An 18,177-nucleotide genomic window follows, 5' to 3' on the forward strand; every position below is an offset into this window, starting at 1 on the left:
AAAAGTTACATAGGTGCCTTCCAAAAAACCTTTAGCTAGAAGTTAGAGGTGTGGGGCAGAAGCTGTCAGCCTCTATATTTCCAGTTACCCTTATGCAAAACCAATCTTTTTCAGAGCGGTTACTTGCTCTGCAGGCCCTCGGCATCCTAGGGTATGGTACACGGGTTTGTGTATGCCCCCTGACTTGGCAGTAGTACCTTCTTCTCTGTGATATCACTGCATTCAGACTTATTCAGGAATAACCTGCACTATGGGACGGCTTCAAGCCTGTGTGTGTATATTAAAAGGTATTAAACACAAAATTGTATTTTGATTTCTGCAGATGCTGGATTTTCTGCAGCAGACAGGGAAGCAAGTCTGGAATTAATAAAACTGGATATTTCTAGAACGTTTCCCAATCTCTGTATTTTTCAGCAAGTAAGCGATTTAATTTTTAATCACACAATATTTTTCACTGTACACTTAAGTAGTAAAAACAAATTTTTGAAAAATCTGCACTGAAATACAGTAACTCCTCACTTAAAGTCATCCCAGTTAACGTTGTTTCATTGTTACATTGCTGATCAATTAGGGAACATGCTTGTTTAAAGTTGTGCAGTGCTTCCTTCTAATGTCGTTTGGCAGCCGCCTGCTTTGTCCACTGCTTGCAGGAAGAGCAGCCCATTAGAGCTAGCTGGTGGGGGCTTGGAACCAGGGTGGACCGGCAGCTCCCCGTTCCCCTAAGTTCCCTGTGCAGCAGGTGCCCAGAAGGCTATCAATTGTCAGCAGTTCAGCTGTCCCTCCCCTGACTGCCATGTGTTGCTCCTGCCCTCTGCCTTGGAGCCTCCTACTTGCTGTGCGGGGGGCGGGGGCGGGGGGGCGGCGCTAATGTCAGGGTGTCCCCCTCCCCAGCTCCTGCACCCCGCTTACCCCATCTTCCATAGAGCGGAGGGGACACAACAGGGTTCAGGACCGAGGGAGCTTCCCTGGCAGCAGCTTCTGTCTCAACTTGCTGATCTACTTAAAAAGGCAGTAAACTTAGGGTGGGATCAGCATACTTAAAGGGGCCTTGTGCAGCTCGCGCGCGCGCTCTCTCTCACTCCCACTGTGTGTTTGTCTGCTATGCTGTCTCCTCTCCCTCCATTCGTGGTGCCTTGTAGAGTGTGAGGCTACATTAACAGCAATGGGTTAACCCTTGAGGGCTCAGCTGATTGCTAGTTCATCATTTAGCAGTAGGGCATTCCCTGGGAAATATCCCACCCTCTGACTTCAACACCTCAACCAAGCTGCACAATCATCATTGTGTACCAGTATTAAATTGTTTTTTTTTTTTTAAATTTAGAGTGTGTGCACATGCACAGTCTTTTTTGTCTGGTGAAAAAATTTTCCCTAGAACCTACCTTCCCCCTCGCCCATTTACATGAATTCCTATGGGGAAATGGGATTCGCTTAACATTGTTTCGCTTAAAGTCACATTTTTCAGGAACATAACTACAATGTTAAGCGAGGAGTTACTGTAGGTTTATTTTGTGTTCTCAGTGTAGAAGTCTTTAGTACAAACTTGCATGTTGGTATTTAAGTGATTAATATATATGAGTAGTTTGTGGTAAAATTCATGTCTGGTGTTCCTGAATGATAAGTATAAAAGATTTCAGCAGAGCCTAAGACTGCTCAGTGTAATGTATGGCAACATGTAAGACTTCTCAGGGCTTGAAATTAACATAGCTTTTATGGGAATCCTCCTTAATATGCTGCGACTGTTCTTGCTGTCCCTTTCTTCATGGCTCAACCCTACTGCTAGTCTAATCGATAGAGCTAAACCAACTTGATTAGTGTTCAGCTTCCTTGGTACTAATATATAACAATGCATAAAGCCGTAGTGAATTTCTAATGCTTGTGTCCTTCTGCACTCTGGTCATTAACCTGTTGGACAAACTGAATGTGTTTGGAATAAATAGGCATGGGGAGGTGTTCCTTAGTCACATTACAGTGATGAATTCCACATAAAAGTTGAAAGAGTTTCCGATTTTTTTCAAAGAAGTCTAGGGCAGGGTTCTCAAACTTCATCTCCTTGTGACCCCCTTCTGACAACAAATATTACTACATGATCCCAAGAGGGGGAACTGAAGCCTGAGCCCCCTCCGGGTGGGGAGAACAAAATCCAAACCCCACCACCCTGGGCAGGGGGGCCTGTAACCTGAGCTGCCCCCCACCAAGGGATGAAGCTGAAGCCTGAGCCCAGGGTGGTGGAGCTCAGTTGCAGCTTTGGCTCCAGGTTCCAGCCAGTCTAAGGCCAGCCCTGGTGACCCCATTAAAATGGGGTAGCGACCCACTTTAGGGTCCTGACCCTCAGTTGAGAACCGCTGGGGATTTGGGCACATCTTTTATTAAAATTACTAGCCTATGTCTACACAGCAAAGAAAAACCCACAGCTGGCCCATGCCAGCTGACTCAGGCTTATGGGGCTAGGGCTGTTTCATTGCTGTGTAGACTTCTGGGCTCAGGCTGGAGCCCAGGCTCTAGGATCTTGTGAGCACAGGAATGAAGCAGCCCCACAGCCTGAGCCCGAGTCATCCACTAAATCCTCTACACAGCTTTGGATCCTCTCTCATTGTGGATATTTACAGAAGTTGTACGATTCATTTTTTATTTTTCGTTATAGGGTGGTCCTTACCATGACACGTTGCACAGTATTTTAGGAGCCTATACGTGTTACAGACCCGATGTTGGCTATGTAAGTGAAGTTATATGTTGCAATTATGTGAGAGTGTTTCTGTTCACTTGCTAGGCTGTTCTAAAATGATTTTGTGAGGATTTTTGGTTTTGCTGTATATCTTTGGTTATTTTGTGGTATATTTTATACAAAATGTTGTGTCAAGGGATATGTGCACTGTTATGTTTTGCTGTTACGCTTCTAGATTTGAATGTTTTAATGAAGTAGAGATAAGACTTTAACAAAATCTAGGGCACACATATGTGCTGAATGAAAATTGAAATATAAGCCATCTGGTTAAGTAACTCTTCTGAACCACATACTGTATTTCACTGCAGTCTTATTGAGGTGACAGCTTGTTAAAATTGTATCTCTTCTTCAAGATGGCCTCTGTGTTCACACTTCTGGGATGCGTGCCCCGGCACTGCAAAGCTTCTGGAACATTCTGTAAAGCAGTACCCATTGGGACTGCGTAAGCTCCCTCACACCACTGAACAGTCGGAGTGCAGGATATAAAAGGACTATATGGCCGCAGCTGCTTCATTCAGTTGTTTTTCCATGGCCAGCTGTGGACATAATTATTCAGTCTGGCTCTGGATCAGTTATTTTTGGCAGGGTGGGAGTGGAAGAGGTGGTAATACCCCAAACCAGAATTTCCTTTTCCTCTTTTGTCAGTTAGTATATTTACGATGTTTCAGTAGTTGTTTCTATGATTTTTGGTTGATCTGGTTCCTGAGGAACGGGAGAAGGGCAGATATATATTATAGAGTTCATGGTCCTCTGTTCGTGGAGGACAGTATGTACACCCACTGTTCTGAACATCTGCATCTTCACAATTCAGGCCTACTTGGATTGGCAGCAGAGGCTCTAAGCTTTCCTCACTGAGGAGGCCAGGTCCCTGGATCCAGCATCAGATCTGTTTATACCTCTGAAAAGGGATAGCAGAGACCATTTTTGGCTTCATTGTCAGGCAAATCGGGATAAGAAATCTCAGTTGGACAGGTTAGAAACCTTAGGTCCCTAAAAGGGATGGAAATGGGTGTTTAAGTAGGCAACATAGCGCTCAGATACATGGTGCCTTAGTCCATGCTAGCTGGGGTGTAAATCCTAATGGCGGTGGACCCTGCTGGTCCACTAAAAGTTCCCTAGTGCACATTAACATAGTACAGTCTGAAACAGGACTACATGAATGCGCATTTGGGGACTTGTAGCATGTGCCAGCAGGATCCACATAGGCTAGTTAGTGCACAGCATGCTGGTGTGCACTGGAATTTACAGCCCAGCTGGTGTGGACAAAGTCACTGTGTAGACAAGCTCATAGAGTGGATTCGTTTTACATATGTTAACCAAATCACATCCAGCAACTAGCAGTGAATAGAAATTTTACTCCATGCTACAAAGAAATGAATGAAAGAATCTACAAAGGGAAGAGAGGAAGGGAGGGAAATAGATGTTAAACTGTCTCTGGACTCTCAGGAAACATGCCACATCTGAGGTCTTGCAGACAGGGAAGACATACAAATAGTCAGTAGTAAGGCAGATATATGAGGCGCTTCCCATTGTCCTACTTCATTTGTTGAAGAGGCTGCCCTTTCTGGTACTAAAGGTGGTAGAAACCACTGGACTTAAGATGATGACTGTGGCACTGGTAGGAGGCTGAAGTGTAGGTCCTCATCCTCTGGTCAGGTTTCAGGAACCCCAAAAGCTGGCAGTGGACTTGGTGGTGGTCTCTTTCTCAAGTGTTTCCTCCATCTTCAGGCAGAAAAGATTCTTCCCTTCAAATGGGAGGTCTTCCATACAGGTGTGTGTGCGTGTCTGATAAAAGGCCAGACAATTGCAGCCAAAGTTTATAGTTTCAGAAATATCTGGTGCTGCGATCAGAACTGCTGCAAATGTCCATGCAATAGCAGTAGTCAACTAAGTGGTTGTGGCAGAGTAGTGAGGCACATTAGCTGGGGTAAGTCTTAGTACCTGAAGGCCTTACTAAGGGCTCACTCTCCCAGATCTAAAGTAGTAGTGATGGCATGCCTCTACTATTTCCATCAGAGATCTGTAGGGCTGCTATTTGTAGTACTATTTATGCCTTTATTCAGTACTTCTGTCTATCAACATAGTGTTTAGCTCTGATATTTCAGGAGAGCAGTCCTTGTTTAATGTGAACGCCACAACCCAGCTTTCTGCAAGTGGGACCCAGGCACAGGCCACCTCAGAAGGAGAAGTAACTGGTTATTTGAGAGCCTTGCCTCTGCATATTCACACTTCCGTCATCCTTTCCTTTTCCTGAGGGCTCTTTGGTTTACTGAAAAGAACTGAGATGGTTGTGGCCTTGTTAGAACCTCTGCTGTGAAAATTTGATGCCTGCGAGAGGATGCTTGTGTGGCCCCAATAAGCACATCCTTCTGGAAGGTTTACAAAACTCAGTGGTGCATCGCACAAGTATGATTGTGAAAATGCAACATTTTTGTAGAAATAGGTTACTCACCAGTCACTGTATCTTCTTTCTTTAGGTTCAGGGCATGTCATTCATAGCTGCAGTATTGATCTTGAATTTGGATACTGCAGATGCCTTCATTGCTTTTTCTAACCTTCTGAATAAACCCTGTCAGATGGCATTTTTTCGAGTGGACCATGGCCTTGTAAGTACACAGGAAACGCTAATCCCTTTATGCTTATATTGAAGATCTGTTCAGGTACAAGACAGAACTTCAGCAAGGGTTCATAGTCTGTTTTTCAAAGTTCTATCTAACATCTATTTTTAAAGCAACAGTTAAAAAATAAAAGTTACTGAAAGGGGAAAACTGAATGAAATAGCTGCCCAGTACTGTGTGATGCTCAGAGATTATTATGAGCATGATTATTCTAAGTGCAATTTAATGCATGCATTGTATATGGGAGCCCAACTCAGCATAACAGCCTTACAAAAATGGATTGGACCACTTTTTTATCCCAAACTAATAGGTTGCTAAAATAAACTGTTGATGCTCTACAATTTGAATCAGGTTTCCCATTTTTCTCTCTCTCATAGTTCTGCTGTGTCAGCTGGGATTTGAGAGTTAGCTAAGGGAATTGGGCAACCAAATCCTTACTTGCTTAGGCTTCTTTGAAATTCCCAGCTGGCATCTATAACAGACTACATGGGGAACATACCAAAATTTCCAAACTTCATTCCAGTTGTATTAGCTCTTACAGATCTGCTGTAGCTGCCTTATGACTTTTTTTGAAAATCGCTTTATTTGACAAAGAAATATGTGACGTTCTGTACATCTTCCCTATTTGTCCTTTTTAAACTAGAAGTATATGCATAAAAATAGGATATTAATTCCTTAAAAGTTCAAGTGGGGAAAACCGGTAGCGGGAACAGAGTGATCACTGTGGGAGTGACTGTCAGCATTTCCTCCCTAGCCCTTGTGTAATAGGAGACTGATACATGTGACTGCTGTGTTGCAATTCCTGAAACTCATCAGCAGTAGAAGCCTTTAAGGTGGCGTGTTGCAACTCAATTCACATTGGCAGCAGCAAGATCAATCTTGTTCTGACTCCAGTTGGCTGCACTCAGCAATAGAGAGGGAGCACTGTTGTGCTCATGCACACAAATACATTACCCAGGAGGCTGGCAGCAGAATGATACTTGCTAGAACAACTTTTTTTTCCAGTGGAAAGTTAGTGCCTTGGTAGCCCACAGGACTATTGCCTACAAATCAGTTTTAGCCCCTATTAACTAAATGGGAGGTATAGTAAACAAATGCTTTTAGGAAAGTGGTGGCAGTGAGAACTTGTGGAAATAATACTACAGTATTCCCCAACTGCCTATCCTAGATTAAAATCCTAGGGAAAATCTTGCCACCCTTATGTAGTAAGATGTAGTAAGGAAAAAGCAACAGACTTGATAGGATGATTTAAAGTGAGGATGAGTTTTCTGATGGTTAGTAAGGGGAGCTTGAGATGGGATGTCTTTCCAGATCCAACGCTGATCTGCTGTGTAACTTAATCTTCCTGTGCCTGTTCAACCATCTGTGGAACAGATATGATAATCTGACACTAAACTTCTCTGACGGTAAATGAGATTTATTGATCCAAGAGGTAAATTCAATAAATCTTGATTGCCAAAATGAGAAATCAACATGTACTATTCATGCATTCTTAACGTTTCCTAAACCAAAAGAAAAACGTTCACTAATACCTAATGATTTTTCTTTCGTTTTTCCCAGATGTTGACCTATTTTGCAGCATTTGAGGTATTCTTTGAAGAAAATCTGCCAAAGTTATTTGCTCACTTCAAAAAAAATAACTTGACTCCTGACATCTATCTTATTGATTGGTAAGACTGTCAAAGTATTGTATAAATTTAAATGTGTACATACTAGCTTTTAGCGTCATACACATGTTTATATAATAGATAACAATGAGTTTACAAAATTTGTAGAAATTAGGTCAGCATTTCTATTTAAGTACTTTCTTTCAGCAAAGAACTTTGTTTCAAAACTGTATACTGTTAAAATGTAGTTTTTGTTAAAATTGAAACAAACTCCTATCCACGCTATAAGTAGAAACTTATTTCTATAAGCAGTTTGTGACATTCCTCTAACCTTTTTATCATACTCCATGGCTGAGTTATGTCCATGCATCAGCTTATTTCACAAAACAGCTGTCTGTCAACAGAGTTTGCACCTCCCTATCTGCCACACATTTGAATCTGCATTCTGGGAAAATCTGGTAGCTATCCCATACTGCATGAGTAGGCAATAAAGTGCCTGGGAGACATGCATATAGAACAGCACATGGGTAGGCGCAGCATGAGATTTTCTGCACAGAGGTGGGAGGAAGGAGAACCAGAAAAACAGGTTGCGCAGGCATGACGATACAGTTTTTGGCCATGCAACAATATATCAGTGGTATAAGGAGGACAAATGTGTTGTCTTAGGCCTCTATCTAGTTGGATGAGTTATGGTTAGTTTTCAGAGTTAACACAGTATTAACTGTGGGGTGTGTGGACACAAATCATGTTTATAGCCAACTGTGCCACTAGTTTTGACATAAAGTTTTGATTAGGAGAGAACAAAAGAGTATCTGTTGGCAGTTGAAAGTGTTTTGAAATATGAAATTGCCTTCAGTTAGTCCTTAATCAGAGCTAGTGCCTTTTGACTAGAAATGGAACCACAAATCTGAACCCCTTAAAGTTTCAGGGTGAGGAGAGGAGTTGGATTTGAATCTCTGAATATGAGGCTGCTACTGGTGTTTTGGTAGCATGTTGGCTTCAGAACTCCAAGGGGACTGTTTGCCAGTTTAGGTTTGTATGCAGCTGAAACTTCATTAACAGCTGATCAAGCAAGATTTCAACCATTCATCTTGATTAAAATGTTGTATTCTGATCCTGAGATTTCCATGTTAAATTGGCTTACCAATTTAAAAGTGAAAAGAAAAGGAATACTTGTGGCACCTTAGAGACTAACAAATTTATTTGAGCATAAGCTTTCGTGAGCTACAACTCACGTCATCGGATGCATTCAGTTTAAAAGTGGTTAATCAGTGTGTGCTATCACAACTTCTCACATTTAATGTATCCTTTGCGTAAGCTCCTTTAATATAAGTGGAGACACGCTATTGTAAAGGTTGTTGTCAGTAGCTACCAGTGTGGTGCTCTGCTCTTGTTCAATGATAAGTTGGCTGCGTGCGTGTTCCCTCTGTGTGCTGCCCCAGCTCTGCGCAGATAGCTGACACAGCAGACCTGAGAGAACCCCCAAAGATCACAGACTGTCTAGTAAGGTACAAAGGCACCCGGCCAGGTTTATTGTCAAACGAAGGACAGTAATAATTTCCTATAGACTCTACCGGACATACTACGAATATGTGCCCCCTGGCAATGGACACAGCTCAGTCAGTGATGGGACATTCCACTGCCCCCTAGGCTGGAAGACTATGTGCCGTTCCAGACCTATTCTTATACAGGTGCAGAACAGATTACTCATCCCTTCTGATGTATTGAGGTGCAGCCCCTTTACGCATTACGGTGCTGCTGCTCCCCTGTTACATGTTGGTTCAAACAGATCTATCCATCATGTTGTCCTTTTGACCCTGTCTTTAAGATGCACCTGCCTGTTCCTTATCTCTGTAGAGTGTTCTGATGCCATCTTGGCACTCGACTAGCATTCATGCTATTTCTGTAGTTTTGTGTTCAAGGTCTTCAAAAGTGATCGATTGATCTGTAAAATGGGAATAATACTTCCCTACCTCACAGGGGTGTGGTGAGAACAAACATATGCAAGCCTGAAGTGTTTTGAGATCTACTGATCAAAAACGCTATATAAGAGGTATAATTTTTATTTTAGGAGCCTCAGTTTTGGAGTATTTAAAATTAAACATCTCAAAGTGCCTGATTTTCAGAGGACATATACTCAACACCACACGTAAGTGCTAACTACACAAATAGCATTCGACTCACTGGGGCCCAGAGTAAAACGTTGAAGCCCCACTGTATGGGGCTGAAGCCCAAGGCCCTGAATCCCGCTACCCAGGGCTGAAGCTTACGCCTGAGCAATGTAGCTTTGTGGGGGGGCCCTTTGGCATGGGGCCAGTTTATTTAATTATGTCATAATCATACCCCCATGATGAATATGGGGTGTAGTGTCACACCTTCTTCTTAGGAATGGATTTAAACCTGCCCTGCCACGCCCTGTCATTCAGTGTGGTTATAGGTAGGGAGTTTGGGACCAGATGGAAGTAAAAGATCTTGCACCAGGATGAAATAGCGTTTCTCTGTATGCTTTACAGTATGTGATACCAAACACAACATGCTCCAGAGGACCTTTTTCAGGCTCTAGAAGTGCATGACTGCTGTCCCAGGAGCAGACAGCTGCAGGATATCCACTAACTTATGGGTATTCTCCTGCAAGATCTCTGCCTGAATGCCCAGTGAAACAGCCATGTGCCGCAAAATGTCCTTATAGGCCTTGAAATCCTTCGGCATTGGAGAAGAGGAAGAACTAGGCACTGCTTTATTGTGTGGTATGAAGAAGGGGTGGTTAACTGTGCCAAGGCTGGCTCCCATTCCTGGACTAGCGGAGCTGGAAGAGGCAGCTCCATGGGCTCCACACAGGAAAGGCTCACTGGTTCCAGAACATGCAGTGGTCCACAGTTCCCATCACCGATCTGCCCAGCAGCCTCGCCTTAGAGCAAGCTGAGGAGTGCAATCTCTGTGACTCAGCAGCATCCCATGGGTTCCGTGAGGTCACTGGTAAGGATAGGGCATGAGTGGCCAAAGGGGGCCCCAGCCCCACTGCGAGATGAGTGCTGGTGCCCGTAGCGCTCTGTAAATGGTCCCCGATGTGGAGCGGATGATGGCGAGCAGGAGGAGGAAGACCCCGACCTTGATGTTGAGGAGCCTCGGGTTTCTGGGATAAAGGTGGGTCCAGTCCTGAGGGAGTGAATAATCAGTCTGACTCCTCTGTCACCCGGAACGAGGCAGGACCTGGTGCCGATGATGGAAGCGGTACCACTGGCACCAAGTATACCAGTGACTGAGGCAGCATCAACCCCCAAGTCACCAGCAGCAGTGGAGGGCGGTGAAAGCTGCCAAGGTAACATCTGCAGTGCTCACTGCAGCAGTGCTGAGGAGTTTCCTGGCACCGAGGTCCTTTGCATCAAGTCTGGTACCTGCCCTTGTTCCACAGACTGTGGAAGGGGAATATCGGGGTGCGGTGCTGAGGGACCCAAGGGATTCAGTGGCCCATCCAGCCAACAGAGCTATAAACGATGCTGACGTGGCAAAGTGCTGGGCCAAAGAAGGTCAGGATGGAAAGGTAGAGGAGGTCGGTAGCCACCTGGTACGCCACTGACATGAAAATTGTGCCAGCATCGCCCTTATTGGTACAGGATTCAACAGACGCCCTGGGGCCAGAACCGGAGTTGATAGTACAGTGTCTGTAACAGTGAGCAGTTATAGGCACCATCCCCCGTGCCAGCAGGAGCCATGTGCAGATCCACACTCTTCCTGGGGGAGGCGGAAGAGTCGATCAGTCTTATGCAACCTTTTCCTCCGTGCACTCTATGGGGAATGACTCCGCCGTCTCTTCGGAGAGGCTCCTGCTCCAGACTGCGAAGCAGCAGCACTCTCGGAACCTGAGGGCGACCTTCAATCCAAGGAGGGCCTCAGGGTCAAAGCAGGCCACATGGCCTGTTCAGCCGGGTGCTGTTTGAGTCTATTTCATGAATGATCTAAAGATCGATCACGACTCCTTGACATGGGCCTCTCCCAAGTACAGCAAGCACTGCATGTGGGGATCATTGTCCACCGCGTGGGGGGAATGACCCCAAACAATGTTTAAACTCTAGTGAGGGCATCGCAGGGGAATACTTAGCTAAATATAACTAACACTACGGGTACTACTAACTCTATACCACTAAAATCAGAGGTTGTGAGGTTAAGACCACACAGAGCTCTGACTTCAGCCATGGGCAGTAAGAAGGAACTGAAGGGGGTCAGGACAGCACTGCCTCATATAGCCAAGGGAGAGGCTATGGCCATGAGGTGCAAGTGCCGCCCCTCTACAGGAGCTGCTAAGCAAAATTCTCTGGCTCTGATGCGCTGGGCGCACACACTCCTAAGTGGAATACGTGGCTGCATCTACTCGAAGAGCCAGTGTATTTAAGTCATAACTATTCTAATAACAAGAGTTCCATTGGTGGATTTTAGAGATTCAAGGCTTGCTATCGAGCAATCGATATGTGTAGCATAGTACGTTTGTGCAGAACCTGTGTACAGAGTACCTTCTGGACAGGTCTGTTCCTTCCCAGGAGTAGATGAAAGAAGATAGCATTGTTTTCAACTATAACAATTTGGTTAATGCTGAAGTAGAAAACTCTCTGCCATCCAACAAATTTATTTGTATTTGTAATCACTAACGGACCTAATCAGAATGGGATCACTATTGTAGTAGGTATTGTATGAATGTTAAAGACACAGGCCCTGCCCTGAAGATTGCAGTGTATGTTAATAAAGATTCAGCAAGTGAGGCTAGGTAACAGTACAAGAAAAGAGAGGGAGGACCAGGGTATGCAGCTGAATGGTTCAACAGTGCGTATAACTGGATTCTAAGAAATTAGTTTTTAGAAAAGTTTTTGTGCAACTAAACAGATGTGTTAAAAGGATAAAGTAGATGGCATTTCTGTTATAAAGTCTGACTTGGGTTTAACTGGTGTGCTTCAATTATGTCAGGCCAAAATGTGACATACCCTGATACAAAATTCTGTATAAAGTTATTTTGATTAAATAAAAACTCATAGACTGTTGCTCATCATGGTCATACCATGGCATCAGGGCTGACTTCTGCTGTCATTTTCAGTGTCACTTCTGCTTTTTTTGCAAGTTATCAATGGTTGTGCTCTCGTTGTGTGGCATCCCAAAGGCCAGCTAGCACCTCCCTAAAATACTTGTATATGCACATTTTCATCATAACGGAGCTGAAAGGAGCAGGGACCTGTAGTACTTTCTCCTCCCCCGATTCCACCTAACAGCATCCATGGCTGTGTTTAAATTACTCTAATATCTGACATCCCTTTATTTGTTAATAAACCCCTCCTATCCATAGTACAGATTTTCCCACTAAGAGAAAGCACATGCATGATAGGGACAGAAATGTTCTAAGAGCTAGTGGCATAGTTGCCTCCCTGTCAGTACTGCTCTATTACTTTAACTTGTAATAAATTAAGCTTCAGAGCAGTAGCTGAGATTTCTGATAGTAACAAATATTTCAGTTTGAAATTCTGTTAGAGTATGTGCAATATCAATTTTTAATCATGGTTTTAAGCACTGTTTTACAGTGCACTGTTTTGTTCACTAATCCACAGAGTCTGATGACAAACCCCAGGGATTTATACATAAACTCCTTACTAGCATTAATGAGTTAATTATCCCAATTCCTTTCAATTTGTGAAGAGAATAGAGTATGATTAGTGCTTTCAGAGTGATTCTTTTTATCCTACAAGTAATTTTTTTCCGTAAAGGAGAGGTTATTCTAGTGCATGGAGCTGAAAATTTCTGTAACTTTCTGCATAGCTGTCATTTTTATGCACATGGGTAATTTAGGTCAGGACTGAAGTTATGACAACAGAACAGCTTTCATGGATAAAGACAGAGCAAATGAACACATTCATCATCCAATTTTAATGATACACAGTCAGCTCTAGAGACTATCTATTTGCCATGTGCCCTGATGACCATGTAGTGCAGGGGTCGGCAACCTTTCAGAAGTGGTGTGCAGTGTCTTCATTTATTCACTTTAATTTAAGGTTTTGCATGCCAGTAATACGTTTTAACGTTTTTTAGAAGGTCTCTCTCTATAAGTCTATATATTATATAACTAAACTATTGTCGTATATAAAGTAAACAAGGTTTTCAAAATGTTTAAGAAGCTTCATTTGAAATTAAATTAAAATGCTAATCTTACGCCGCCAGCCCACTGCCAGCCTGGGGTTCCGTTACCTAGGCCGGCAGCAGGCTGCGCGGGTCCTGTGGCTGGGACCCTGGCTAGCAAGGGGCCGGCAGCCGGAACCCCAGACTGGCAGTGGGCTGCACGGCTCAGCCCACTGCCACTCAGCCCGCTGCCAGTCTGGGGTTCCATCCGCCGGCTCCTGCCAGCCAGGGTCCCGATTGCTGGCCCCGCTTAGCCCGCTGCTGGTCTGGGATCCTGGCCCTGCCCACATAGAGTGGGTACCTACCTTCTCCCTGGTTCTAGCCCATATTCTCTCTCTCTCTCTCTCTCTCTCTCTCCTCTCCTCCCCCCCCCCTCCCTCCCTCCACTGAGCACAGGGCTGGGGGTGAAGGAGCAGGTTGGGGTGCAGGGTCTGGCCAGGAGCTAGAATGAGGGGAGGGGGCTCAGGGTTGGGGCAGGAGATTTGGGTGTGGGGTGCTTACCTGAGCAGCTCCCATTTGGTGCGAAGGGTGCAGGTGGGAATGTGGGGGGTGGGGGTGCAGGAGCTCCTGTTCGGTGTGAGGGGTGGGGATGGGAATGTGGGGGTGCAAGAGTCAGGGCATGGGGTGTGAGGGGGCTGGGGGCATGTGAGGAGGGTGCAGGAGTCAGGGCAGGGGGTGTGGGGGGGCTGGGTATGTGTGTGTGGGGGTGCAGGGGTCAGGGCAGAGGGCTGGGGGTTTGGGAGGGGGGTGCAGGGGTCATGGGGGTGCTCTCAGCCCCCTGCCCAGAGCGGCTCACAGCAGGGGGCTGGAGGGGATATGCCCTGATTTCACTGCCCCATCCCCACCTCATCTCCGCCTCCTCCCAGGAGCAGCAAGCGCGCTGCGGCTCTGCTTCTCCCCCTCCCTTGCAAGGGCCATCAGCTGATCAGCGCCAGGGAGGGAGAGGAGGAGGGGCAGGAACCCAGCATGCTGGGGGAAGAGGCGGGGAGGGGGAGCTTGCCTGCTCTGCAGCAGCAGCCAGCAGTACCAAATTTCTTCACCCTGCCCCAGCTGGGGGGCAAAGAAGAGTGAGCTGGGGTGGGCAGGATTTTTAATGACATGCTGTTGCCTGCCGGGGTCCCGGCCGCCGGCCCTGCTCAGCCTGCTGCCGGCCTGGGTTCGGCAGTGGGCTGAGCGGGGCCGGCAGCTAGGACCCGGCAGGCAGCAGCATGCCATTAAAAATCTGCTCGCGTGCTGTCTTTGATATGCGTGCCAGTAGTGTTTCAGGTCCATTTTAATCACTCCACAGTCACACTGCACTGTTCACTATACAGCTTGTTGCTTAGGAAACTTGGGTATCCTTTTACATACATTTGACTACAGGGCTTAACAATTATGTTATATTGATTCAAATGAAAGGGCTTTTTACATGGAGCATGATTTCCACAAATCTCTTAAGTGCATGTAGACTACACAGCAACAAAGCCAGTCACCAGTCAGAGAGGATTTAAACGAAAACAAAACTTTACTCCTCTGGAAGAGTGTGGTTTTCTCCATTATTTGCCCCTTCTCTGGCTTGTCTATTTTTATATTTAGAAATTAAGGTCTGTGTGGAATGCATTGTTCTCTTATTTCATGTTTTCTACTTTTCTTTTTTACAAACCACCATGATCATATATATATATATAAATAAAACAGGCAAATTTTAGTATTGAACTTTCATGTCTTTTGGTTCTGTTTCCAAATTTATTTATTTGCTGTATGAATTTGGGAAAATTACTTAATCACATCTGCCTATCTGTAAAATGGGGAAAATGTTTGCCCATTTTTGTAAACTACTTTCTTCCAGAGGGAAGAGCATGATATGTGTTGTTTAGGTATTATTATTCAAATAATCTGATGAAGCAAGCAGAAGAAGTCCGTGAAGGCCTGCAAAGTTACTCCTTTTTAATTTAAAGCAAATGGCATCAAAACTATATGCAAAGAATTGTATTTTGTCTTCTGATTTATTCTATTGTGCTAATTCTTGCTGTTATAACAACTCCATTTTAAGTAAAGGATAGGCCTCCTATGGTAAATACTACATCAGTTAGTATTCAGGCAGTAACTACTATTTATTTACTATACATAGAAGTTCAGCTTCTTTTATAAAACTTCAGGGAATTGATGGAAGAGGGTTTAAAGTTTGATTTAGGTGATTTGCTGACCTCTGCTGGAGAAAAATTCTGTGCAACAGTTTGTTCATAGGAACACTAACTGTGATCATTCAGAATGTTAGAAAATATACTTGCAGTATGGCTGTAGCCACACTCTCAGTGCAGAGGTATAGTTAAAAGCTGGAATTAGTAATGATACAATATGAATTACTTGTTTAGTTATCTGTAGTCTAATACGGTAGAGTGGGATGCCAGTGACTCTATACTGACGTTTGGTCACTACTATGATGCTACTAGTGTGAATCAAAACAGATTTGTCTTCCAGAACAAAGATGAGTGAACAAAGGAGTTGGAGTATCACTCCATTTCATATTGCAATACAGTCAATATTTTGGGCAATTCGGAGGACCTGTGGGCCCTTGAAGGCTAGTGAGGATGTGGTTTCAGTACCAAGAGAAGGTTCTCTCTTAGGCTTTTGTTTCTGTAGACTTTCTTTGGCACATTCAGCTACTCACGCAGTTTGAACTATGCCATCTTTTGCCTGTGATTGACACATTTGTCTCTCCCTTCATCAATTCCCCACTGGGTATCTTGCCATCCCTTTAAATTCAGGGTTGCCTGAACTGACCTTTCCATCAAAATTCTCCCTACTCCCATTTTCTCTGTCACTGTTGAATACAACTATTCTCCTGGTCAGTCAGGCCTGGACTCTGGGGGTAATCTTCAATTCCTCTTTCTCCCTTTGGCATGCACCCTGACTGTGTCCACATCTTGCGGATTCTTCCTATGCAATGTTAGTAAGATTCATTCTTTGCTGTGGCCACACTGCTAAAGCTGTTGTTGAAACCCTCATCTCCCATCATGATTATTAGAACTGCTTCCTCTCTGGCCATCTCAATATCCATGTTGCCCCCTCCAGGCCCTCTTCAAAATGCAGTCTCTAAAGTAATCTTTCTGGCCCATATGTCTCTCTCTCTCTCTTTTTTTAAATCCTACCAGCTGCTTCCCCTTCTCTGTTGCATTAAGTTCAAGTTTCCTGTGACTACCCTCAAGATTAAACACTGTTCCCCTACCTTCTTATCTCATCACCAGAACTTTTCCACTCTTGTGTTCCACCAACTATGTCAGTCATGTTGCTCAATTTGTCTGTTTCTCCTGCAACCATTGCCACACCTTCATCATCTTCCTCTGAGCTGGATATCAAAGCCCTACTACCCTCTCCTTACACAAATCCTACCTGAAGACCTACTTCTTCCATGGCAGTTGGAACAAACCGAATAAGCCACCTATTTCACTTATATATCCTGAGAGAACTACTCATCTATATGGAGGGGAGCAGGGTCAAACGCTGGGAGAGGCATGGCATAAGATCCCTGGAATTTTAAGCTGGAAATTAGCATGTGAGAAGACAAAAGGAGTTGGGGCGGGGGAGTGCGGTGGGGAAACTTAATTTATAAGACATGCCTAATGTCACTCAGCCTACTCTGTATATTACATCCCTTTCCCACCCCCATTCTTTCTCTTTATGGATTTTATGTCCATTAGCGAAAGGAACTGGGTCTTCCTATAGGTATGTACATCACCTAGCACATTTTGAATAGCTTTGAAATCTAAATTATACTTTCTGTGAAACAAGTGTAAAATACCAAATATAAATGAACTTTCCAGTACCTGATCACAAACAAACTGTTGTTCAGCTGTTATTAAAGACTTGTGTGCTTCTGTTCTGCCGCTTAAATTTTTTTTATACCCTAACCCTAAAGATTTTCCTCTGTTTTCAGGATATTCACATTGTACAGCAAGTCTTTGCCACTCGACCTTGCATGTCGTGTCTGGGATGTGTTCTGCCGGGATGGAGAGGAGTTCCTATTCCGTACAGCCTTGGGAATATTAAGACTTTTTGAAGATATTTTGACCAAAATGGACTTTATTCACATAGCCCAGTTCCTAACAAAGTTACCAGAGGACTTGCCTTCAGAAGAATTCTTCACATCTATTGCTGCGATTCAGATGCAAAGTAGAAACAAAAAGTGGGCTCAGGTAAGGAGAACGTATTAGTCTGTCTCATTTTTTTAATAACAAATGAAGGCGTATTTGGCAGTGCCTGGGACAATGCAGAACAGAGTATATTTTACGGTTTGGTAGGCGTGTAGATCACTTTATAATGTTGGTAGGTGAACATTTAGTGAAAAGGCTGGTTGTCCTGAACGTCTGCCCTCTGGAAATCAGGAGCTGGATCAGAACTCATTGCAATAAAATTGTGGTGGATCCAAGCTTGAATAGTGGCAGTGTGGAGCGTTTTTCTCCTTTTTCTCCTATTAATGGGAAACGAGGTTAAAGAAAACTCAGACGTAGATGTTCACTATTACAACTTCATATTTAAACAAAAACAAAAATTGGTTTCGGTTTGTGGGAAAAGATGAGACAACTGAATCCTGTATGAATTTTCTCCTCTCCATCAGCACTCTGTTGCCAAACTGTCATTAACAGGGATCCTAGAAATCCAATTGCCCCAGAAAACCTAGAATTTGCATTTTTTTACAGAGAATCTTTAGTTTTTACATTTTGTGAAAAAATAACATTTACTATTAACTAAATTTTACTGAAAGTACCAATGTCACTTATTCAATACATGCAACCTCCCCCTCTTGATTGATTTTTGAATGCGCTTTAAATTTACATAACTATACATACTTCAATAAACTGCTTCGGCATATAGAAATTATTCAACAGCATATGGGGGTTGTGTTTTAACACATCTCAAATTCCACTTCAGCCTCTAGATGTGAGTAATTAAATTATGAAAAGATGCTGAAAACTTTTGTCACCCTTAAAGACCATGTCATTGAATCATAGAATATCAGGGTTGGAAGGGCCCTCAGGAGGTCATCTAGTCCACCCCCCTACTCAAAGCAGGACCAATCCCAAATTTTGTCCCAGAT

General features: G+C 44.0%; 1 protein-coding gene across 7 annotated transcripts in view; it reads left to right on the forward strand.

The window, feature by feature from the left end:
- TBC1D14 (TBC1 domain family member 14) overlaps positions 1-18,177 on the forward strand; it is a 109,582-nt gene that overhangs the window by 86,897 nt on the left and 4,508 nt on the right. For 5 of the 7 annotated variants that reach the window (XM_027818893.3, XM_043544689.1, XM_043544686.1 and 2 more), the window contains 5 exons: positions 323-417; positions 2,642-2,713; positions 5,200-5,328; positions 6,901-7,010; positions 17,017-17,275. In XM_027818893.3, coding sequence (XP_027674694.1) covers positions 323-417; positions 2,642-2,713; positions 5,200-5,328; positions 6,901-7,010; positions 17,017-17,275 — 665 coding nt within the window. The remainder of the gene's footprint in view (positions 1-322; positions 418-2,641; positions 2,714-5,199; positions 5,329-6,900; positions 7,011-17,016; positions 17,276-18,177) is intronic. The other 2 variants (XM_043544688.1, XM_043544687.1) reach the window with 1 other exon arrangement.

This window comes from Chelonia mydas, chromosome 4, assembly GCF_015237465.2.
Source record: "Chelonia mydas isolate rCheMyd1 chromosome 4, rCheMyd1.pri.v2, whole genome shotgun sequence".
Classification (NCBI taxonomy): Eukaryota; Metazoa; Chordata; order Testudines; family Cheloniidae; genus Chelonia; species Chelonia mydas.